Below are 10,231 nucleotides of genomic sequence, written 5' to 3' on the forward strand. Positions count from 1 at the left end.
GTGCATTCGAGTGGAGGTGGTGAGTATGCACGGCGCACACACAGAAACACCACACACAACACCACACACAACACAAACACCACACAACCACGCACACACATACCCAACACCAGAACACGTAGAAACACCACACATAGATTTACAGGTTCAGACACACAAGTATACCCCACACTCACCCATCCACCAGACTCACAAACCAGACACATTAGTAAGCAGTATTTTAAGCTAATTCAAGCAATCCACCACAAACAGGTCACGGATAGGGCTCTCACAACACAAACATTTCCACCGGGCATGATGAAGCAAGTCACCCGACTTACAGACTTCATCAAGCCCTCTACACCCACAGAACATACACGCACACAGGTACATACAAACACAATAAACTGGATGCACACAAACATGACCATCTTGCAACAACATTACCAGAACACCATTAACACACTCATACATACACCCCGTAACCCCATGGCACTTCAAATTGCCATGGGTTGGGCCAGGAAGAGATATGGCCCCAGGCTGACCGCAGACACTTCACACATTGTACATGACACACTCAACATGACTGCACCCCCCACCACCCGCCCCTCCCATCCCACCCCCCCGCACTATTGGTCAGTGGTACACCCCCCTTCCTCCCATCTCGGAGGAAGAGTTCCCTCACCTCCCCAGCGCACAATCCCCCACCAGACTTTCCCTTTTTCTAGGTCCCCGAAGCACACCCCCTACCTGCACACCGGTCACTCCTATCCCTTCCCCAGCCCCTGACCCTGACCCCAACCTTACCCCTGACCTTCACCACTGCCCCTCTCCTGACTCCAACCACCCCCCTCCTAGCCCTGCCCCTCATCTTACCCCTGACCTTCACCACTACCCCTCTCCTGACCCCAACCATCACTCCCCTCCTGGCATTTCCCCAGACCCTGACCACTCCGGCTACCACACCCCCCACTATCCCTCCTCTTACCTCTCCTCTGAATTCACAGCAACCCTGAGCACTGAACCTAGCCACATCATCTCCCCCGCCACTCGTCTTAAATGGGCAGACGACACCCTCACCACACGCAATTCTTTCAAGTCACCGGGTGGTACACGACACAGGTGGTTGGAGGCTCGAGTCCACACACCCCCTACCACTTTCTTTAATTTTTTTTCTCCCCCCCTCTGCCTTTCCCCTGCAGGTGTTGCTGGTTCCTGTTCGGGCTCTGCGGGTCGGCATACTCCGTCGGACTGCATACCACGCAACCACAGGAGGGTATATGATGACAAGGATCCGGAAGGTCAAACAGCCTGCACCGCAAACCTCACTGAACCCTCCTGTGTCCAGTCCGACGGGGCCGTGCTGCTTGGCGGGCCCCCTCTGGAGACCAGCACACCTGCAGCTCTGGACTCGAGCCTCCCCAGGACTCCCTACCCACCTACCCCCCTTCTCCCTCCCTCTCCTCTTCTCTTTCCTTCTCCCCCTCCTCCCCCCTCCCCCCCTTCCTAACCATCCTTTTTTTCAGGCACCATTCACTCCTTCCCTTCCATCCCCATTCACGCCCACCTGCCACGTCGCCAGACCACACCGGAGAGTACAGGACTGGACCATCAAAGCCGACAAGCCAGTCCTGATACTGGGGGATTCCAACATCTCTAGAATCCCCCCTCACAACAACCCTCATATCCAGCTTGACGGCTACCCAGGGGCTAAAGTATACCATCTGCTTGAAATAATAAAGAAATTTAAGCCCAATTTGACTGTCAAGATTGTTGTTTTCTCCATCGGGATCAACAATCGGGATCAGGACCCCAAGCAGACGACTACGAAAACAGCTCAAGTCACTTTTCAGATCATGCTGCCATGCCTTCCCCCATGCCTCCACACACTTCCCTCTGCTTCAATCTTCACCGCACCTCACTCAAACACAACAACATAACCTTACAGTCATAAACAACACATTATCCGAACACCACAACATTCCTTCCATTAATTCCAGCAGACACATTTTTTACTGAAACTGCTAACACTCACTTGGACCTCCAAACACAGCTAAACTCATTTTTGAATCTGGTGCACACATCTCCAATTGTAGACTCTAAATGCTAACACATAAGTACATATACTTAAGTAAGGTTTATTATTAAAGATCTTTCTTCATCACCTACTTGTTAGTTGTGACTAAGATGATCAGCATGATGCAGCAGGGGCCAAATTCCGGGCGAATGATGCTGCTCGTGATTTGCAGCGCCACAGAAACGGTCAAAAGAATCATGTCGTTTATCACCAGATGGATGTACAGCACATACCTGCAGAGTTTGAGGAGGGAAAGGAGAGCAAACGAGGAAGAGGAGAAAAATAAGCAAGAGGAGAACTGGGATTACAGGAGACGGAGAGTAATGTTGAACTCCAAACTGTGAAATCACTCAATCTTATAAAGTCATCACCCTAAAAAAAAGTTCAAAATCCTCAATTTGAATAAAGTCATTCATGGATTAAACTGGAAGTATCAACATGTGCAGATTTAAATAAGAGCAGCTTCCTGTTTCAGTGACTGCAGAGGCGCAAAGAAATACGCTTTTCAGTACGAGAAAAATTAAATCCAACAGTGTTCTCACCGCTCACACGTCAGTGTGGGGACGAGATGCAAGTTTGAATCTTAAATGTATCATCTTTTTGTGCTAAACAAATGTAAATAATACATTTGGTATCTGAATTTATAATTGAAGGACATAAACAGCTGATGCTTTGTTAATGTCAACTGATCTGCAGATCAGGTACACTCAGGCTTACTGTAAACATCTTCACATATTTATCTGAAAGACAGAAATCACTCCGGGCCCGTCTATCACCTGGGGTCTCGCTGGAAGACCTGGCTCTTTGCGTAGAGGTAGACAAAAGCTCCATTGATGCAGTTGATGATGACGCAGAGAGCGAAGGCGACAAAGTTCTTTGATAAAGAGCCGTTCCAGTTGGGCAAACGTCCGGTTGAGTTCATGCCGCAGCTCGTCCACTGGAGACACGATCCACAGATGGAATAATATTCTCAGTTTGTGTTTCAGTAAATCAAACTCAGTTCAGCTCCACAAGACGATCAAAGTCATACAAATATAATTTTGTTGCTGTGGAAGTGAATCAAGTCAAAAACAATCTTTTACAAACATCGGATTCATCTAAACGTTTCACCTGATTAAGAAGAATTACAATATGAGAACTCTTTTTAGTAAAAGAGGGTTAGGGTTAGTAAGTCATAATAAGTAAGTTGCAGTGTCGTATCATTTCCTTCATAATCTGTTATTTCCTGTCATTTAGTAATGTTTTAATGACACATATTTATATAAAATGTATTATATTTAACAGCTTTTAACTGTAATTGTTTTAATGAATATATAGAACAAGTTTATAGATTATTCATTCATAAAGGCAGCGAGAGAAAAGATGAGCAGATGACTTTGATGTTTTTCTTTATCATTACGTTTTGCAATCGAGGCTAAATAAATTTAAACATAAAGAAAAAAAGCACAATTTCTCAAATCAACTGCAGATCTTGAATATATTTTATGAACACTTTTTTAAATATCCAAACTGTGTTAGTGAATAACATTCTTATTTTAAATAGTATAAATAATAGAAAATATAACAAGTCTTTCTATTCTAAATGTATTGATATGTTAACTGGGATACAAAAGTAATATTCACTGCTGTCTAACTTTAAGATACACTTTAAAATTAAAAATATAGTCACCGATGAGCAGGCTGTGTTGACATGAACTGTGTGTAAGCAGTGAGAGCGACGGGAACACGTGCACTTCATATAGACATTCATGTTCCGGGGCGGCTGTGGCTCGAGAGGTGGAGCGGACCGTCCACCAATTAGGAAGATCGGAGCTTCGATCCCCGGCCGAGGTGTGTGTGTGTGTGTGTGTGTGTGTGTGTGTATGAGTGAGCGTCAGATGAGAAATACAGGAATATTCTCCTTCAATCTGACATTTTGAAGATAAATGCATCAATGGTGCACTTAGAAAGCAAAATGAAAAGGCTGGATAAACAATTTTGTGCTATAGTTAAAAATAAAATCGTAAACGCATTGTTTGTATAGATGGGGAGCTTTTAAGCTCAGTCGTAGCCACTAGCCACCTTTCCAAACCGACCTACTACAGCTGGTCGAGGCGCACATAGAGGGAAAAAACAGCCGCCACATTCAGGAAGTTGTTCACAGGCGGTGTGACTGCTCCCCAAAAGTGAAGCCAAAACATCTGATCACCGACCAGTGTCTCGCTGATAGTTTAGGAAGCGCTTGATTTAATGTGCAGCAGAGTTTTCTATTAGTGGAGTTCACATTTTTAACCCCAATATCGCATATTCAATTAATTGTGCAGCCCTACAACGCTATAAATGTTTAAGCTGCGTGGCTAACTTAGTTAAACCGTTGAGACCACACACACAACTTCAGTATTAGCTTGTTTGTAAAAATTCGTTATTAGCCGAACACATGCTCGTGTGAAAACTGGTGGTGGATGACAGATTGTGGACAGAGCATGATTTAAAATATCACTTTTCTACATGTTTCTATTTTTATGCTTGTTGAACAAGTGTTTAGTTTTCACTAACGTAGCTTTTACTTCAATCGCTTACAGTCAGAGTGAAAGCGCAGCCCGATAGAGTGGAGGAGAGGCCCGTTTAAGACTTTCAGTTCCCGTCCCTACATATCTAAAGCCTGAGGTGCCAAGATCATCGTGCATCCCTCCTGACAGTATTTAAGACAGTTTCTGAGGAAATGTTCAGTTCTAATGAATTCATCCAATCATCCATATGTGTGTCTTGATCTTATGATGTTCTCATGGTCAGGCTTCTAAACAGAACACCAGAAGGTTGTGAGTTCATTACCAGGAGCCTCCATTGTGTTCCTGTAGTGGGTTCACTGCATAAAGACAAATAATAATATCAGTTACAAAAGTTTTATTCCAAAAACTTTTAATAGTTCCCACACTGGTCACATGTTCACTGTACAGAAGGCTTTTAATGCAAAATACAGTAAACACAGTTTGATTAAAGGACACCAAGCTGAACTGAACCAGCAGCTACAGACAGACAGACTGACTGAGAAACAGACTGACAGACAGACTCTGACAGACAGACAGAATCTGACAGATAGACAGACAGACTACAGGTTCCCTCTCTGTGTCCCCGGTCTGACCCTGGAGACACTTCGGCCCCGACAGACCAGGTACCGAGTCCAGTACTTCCTGAACTGCTCGTCCCTGAAGCCGTAGATGATGGGGCTCATGAAACGGGGGATGATGTAGACGACCAGGAAGAAGATGTAACGGATCTCCAAACTGAAGCGCGGGAAGAGAGAGATGAGAGCAGCCTGAAGGGAAGGAACCACGAAGGCGAGCATGCACAGCATCAGCTGGAGCAGAAGGACACATATTAAAAGTTATGATGATGGAAATATAAATGATCAACATTTACTACAAAGCTCAGGTCTGCTAAGGTATTTCTACTAGTACAAGTATTGATTACTTGGCTATTAATCTCCATCCTTTAATTATATGCAGTTTGAAGGACAATATTTGTTTAAAAAAAAACAATTTGGCAATAAATCAGGAAAACAAGAAAACAGGAAAGTGATAAATTGTCGTATATGAGGCTGAAATGCCAAATATTCTTGTTCCGGTTACACATTATACACCTAATATAGTAAACATGCATAGAAACAATAGTTTTATTTTGTAAAAAAGATAAAAACCTTGTTGTTCTAAAGACTTTTTAGATCGAGGATCTTTAGGGTAGTAGGTGTTCATGTTATACGTCTCAAGACTTTCACATGAGGACATTTTGACTCATCGTAATTAATTGTAGATGTTGGTTCGGTGGCTTCTTAGCTAACGGAGCTAAACTCATTAATGTTATTTGCACATTAGTTTTTCCTTTTTATAGAAACTATGAGAGGCAAGTGAGAAGAAAACATTCAGTTGATCCAACTTGTAAATCTGATTTTAATTGTTTTCTCTCGTGATTCTGACTCAAGAACAGATGAAAAAAATGTTCAGCCAGGAAAAGAAACAATGTCTCCCCAAAACCATCAGGACTCTGAATCCCCCTAAAACATCCTATTTGTTGCATCAATTTATTGAATATATGTATTTATTATCTGTGATTTCTGAGATCTGATTACTGATATCTGTTTCTTTTAGACATTTATTTTGTATGTTGTGTGAAGAAATATTTCCCTGCCATGTGTTTTATGATCACAATAAATAATCTTGAAGTATTCTGGGAAATTAAAACTCACCTGAAAGAAAACATGAATGTTTTTAATATTTGGTGCGCTGCAGCCTCTTGTGGCCAAAATCATTATTACAACAATAAACACAATAATTATCCTGCCAATTCTTTCACCTGCCAAAACTTTTTTTTGCAAAATGATAGAAATCTTTCCTGGCAAAACTTTTTCCCACTTAATTCCAATTTTTTTAATTTGTGAAATAAGAAAGATTATCCTTGCACAACCTTTCCCCCTGTTCTTAAGTCGTGAACACAGGAGAGAAAACGATTAAGATTTAGAAAAAGGATCCTGAACTTTACAGCTCACTTGCCTCTCAGGGCTTCCGTAGTTTCTTCCTACGACACACAGAAATGTCCTTTGTGAGAAAGTTTTTTTGGAGTTCTGCGTAGATACCGACCTGCAGCCCGTGAAGCAGCACCGTGTTCCTTGCTCTCTTCACCGAGGCCAGGCCCGTAGAGGCAGCTTGTGCTGTCAGCATGATCTTACAGTAGGTGTAGAGCAGCGTCAGAGCCACGAAGGACAGGTACACGCCGTCAAACACGCAGTTCTTATAGTAGATGGACTGGTGGCGAAAGAGAAGCGGGTGGTCGCAAAAAATGGTGCCGTGGAAGACGGTTAGAGGCTTGTGGACGATGGTGATGAGCAGGTCGGTGATGGGCGGGGTGGCGGTGAGGAGGAGGATGACACAGATGAGGAGGAGGGTGCGGGGGACGGTGCACATGTGGCTGTAGTGGAAGGGGAAGCAGATTGAGATGAAGCGCTCCACCGCCATGCCGGCCAGGATGAGCGGGGTGGAGCGGGTGGTGAGGACGGCCATCATGATCTGAGGGACACACGGTGGAAGAAGGAGAACTCAGTTCTGTTATTTAAAGTGGTAATAGAGTTGTGCAATCATAAAACCTCTTCCACTAAATTGTGATAAAAGGTTTGCCTCACTCTAACTAGAGATGAATTCAGAAATCAGTCTCTCTTAAAATATGTAAAATCAACTTCTGCAGTTCCACAAGTCTCATTCAAATATCACCAACATTGAGAACTTTGGATAAAAGATATCAAATGTTCAAAATGAAGTTCAGACGGTTTGATCCGCAGCGACATTCACTGTCCAACTATTTCTATTTTGCCAAATGTGTGATCATCACATCACAATGTGTTTGACCTGAAACCTGAAACCATCAGAATAATATCACCAACATTTGACTGTTTGACTGGATCATTGTCTCATTAGCAGCATGTTTTCCTAACGGCACGTTGTCTGAGAATTCAGAGGTCTGGGGTTTGAATCCTCAGGTGGACAAGAGCTATAATTTCTGTAAAGAAATTCACCAAAATAATCTCCTGATGCACCTGATGCACTGGATGCACCTGTGTCGCAGTTGTTGTGAACTCTTGGTGTAAAACACATCTTGTGCTACTTCAAAACTCAAATACACACAGAAAATCATCATGTAGCAAATCACTTCCAGGTGCTCTTTAAGGTCAAATATTGCTGTTTGCAGCTATATTTGTGTTAGTGCATGGGTCTTCAACAGGCGGTCCGTCATCCCTTGGGGGCCTCAGAGTTACTGCAGGGGGTCCTCCAAATTATTGTTTGATAATATAATTTATTCATTTTTTTTTTATATATATATAAATGTCTGTAAATACACATTAACATGAAACCAACATATTTTTAGCAAAGATAATAATAGTCTGCCAATAATTATTATTTTAATAATACACGGCCCAGTTTAATATGCACATATTTTAAACATAGTACGTCAGGGTCCCTGCTCTGTCTCTCTTCCAGCCTCGGCCTTAAAACACTTTCCCCTCAGCCGGTGACCTCACAGACACGTGACAGGGAGACGTGAGGCAGGACGTTGTGTTTGAGACTCACCAGAATGCAGCAGACTGAGGCTTGGATCTTCCTGAAGATGTAACTGACCACGTAGAGCGCCGTCACCAGGCTGAGCTGCAGGGCGTCATTGATCACCATGCAGATGAACATGATGTACCGCGGGTTCTCATAGAAGAGACTGCAGAGATAAACAAGAGCTGTGAGAGATGAACACTTATCGTCTAATTACTGTAGCAACTCATGATGGTTCTGCTTATCCATTGTTTGGTGTATAAAAGAGTTTTCCAGCCGGATGTAATCATCAAAGGTCTGGTTGTGTCCGAAAAACACATTAGATGGTAAACTGCAGATCATGCAGAACATCCTCACACTGACAAATCACCTGCATGTGTCACAGACACGTTAACAATGAAGACAAGTTTTAATTCCCACTGCCAGAGAGATTAATGACAGAAAGTAAACAAAAGCGTTGTGCAGCTTTTGCAGCTGATAAACCTGCACAAATCAGACAAAAATAAAATGTAATTAAAACTCCTGCAAAGAGTGAAATGCATCTGTAACTGCGCTGACGAGCAGTTCTCGTCTAGCTGCTCCTTATGTGCTGTTTGCACATCATTAAATTGGGTAATTTGCAGACATTTGGTGCAAATTTGTTCCCTTTATATGCAAATGCACCTTTTTGCAAAAACAGTCTAATTCACAAAGATCAGCTCTAACAGACACACAGTTACAGTGAAATCATCAGTCTTCAGAGAGTTTGTGGGAACTAAAGCCCAGTGATCATGGGAGTGCAGCTCATGCAGTTAGAGTTTACAAAGACAGTTGTCATGAAAAATAAATGAATAAAGTTCCCTTTCATGTCATTATTGAAAATACATGAGAAATAAGGTTATTATACAAACAAATAAACCCTCAGCAAAAGAAGCTTCTTCTATCCATCTTTGGCATCATGTTGCACATCAACGCAGCTCATCGTGTGTGTGTGTGTGTGTGTGTGTGTGTGTCTGAACTGCGTCTACCTGTGTCGGAGGAAGGTGTGCACCATGCTGCCGTTGATGACACTGAGGGCCAGCCACACCAGCATGGCCACGATGTTCTTGGAGAGCGCGTTAGAGAAGCTATCTTTGGACTCGGCCACAGCGCCCCCTGACAGCACAGCGCTGCCGTTACTCAGAAGCAGCTCCATCACCAACATCTGCCTGAAGGAGCGCGCGGAGGAAAGCTGATGTTTTACAGGCAAAGACAAATGTTAGAATCATTAGGGATGCATTCTGCACATAGTTTGATTTCATGATATTTGATGTTAAATACCAAACAATTGTCAAATACACATATTTAAAAACGTTTGCAAACATCAGATTGTAACATCATCATTAAAAACAAGAACTTGCAGATAATGTTCCACACAAACACACGCAGCTTAAAGAATATAGATGGGAAACATTAAATGCATGAAATACACATATTACAGAAATATAATTAAAAAACAGCTATATTGACTTTATTGTATAATATTAAATATAGACTCACCTGTACACACGTATGACGACAGGTTTCACATCCACTCTGTCAGTTCATGACTCAGGGTTTTAAAATAAATCTGCAGGAAGATGTTAGAAATAAAAACATTCAGTTTGCAGCTCAAAGAACTTAAAGTGACATTAAAATAATGTGAATATCACATTGTGTTGCAGCTTCTCTTATTTTGATAAAGGAAACTTTTATTATAAACTAAGTATAACAAAATGTAAACACAAGGCACGGTAACACAGCGGTGTTGCACATTAATGTAAAGTATTATAAATATAACTCAACTGTTTACAGTATTAATGTATATTTATACATTTTATACCAACTTACTTCATTCAGCAGAAATATTCACTCGTCTGAAAAAGAAACTTATTAGAGATGAATATGTTCTGACATTGTTATCAAAACTTTATAAAACTGCAACATAAAACCTTTTCACACTTTTAGTTTAGACATTTTAATATTAGCTGTAAAATAAAACTTAGAAAACATAAAGCAGTAATAATGACGTATAAAATATTTACAGATAAAGTGACAGAGACCCGCTCACCCGGTGAGTCCCTGACTCCTCTCGTTGTCTCATATATAT

At 42.0% G+C, this 10,231-nt stretch overlaps 1 protein-coding gene across 1 annotated transcript; it reads right to left on the reverse strand.

Moving 5' to 3' along the window:
- Nucleotides 1-2,144: 2,144 nt before the first annotated feature.
- Nucleotides 2,145-9,307, reverse strand: LOC115005221 (odorant receptor 131-2-like). The gene is made up of 6 exons (XM_029427009.1): nt 9,132-9,307; nt 8,152-8,290; nt 6,670-7,095; nt 5,178-5,393; nt 2,833-2,993; nt 2,145-2,289 (listed from the first exon to the last, which is right to left on the reverse strand). Exons 1-6 carry the CDS (start codon nt 9,305-9,307, stop codon nt 2,145-2,147), a joined length of 1,263 nt encoding a protein of 420 aa, XP_029282869.1.
- Nucleotides 9,308-10,231: the final 924 nt, after the last annotated feature.

Source organism: Cottoperca gobio, unplaced genomic scaffold (genome assembly GCF_900634415.1).
Source record: "Cottoperca gobio unplaced genomic scaffold, fCotGob3.1 fCotGob3_283arrow_ctg1, whole genome shotgun sequence".
Classification (NCBI taxonomy): Eukaryota; Metazoa; Chordata; class Actinopteri; order Perciformes; family Bovichtidae; genus Cottoperca; species Cottoperca gobio.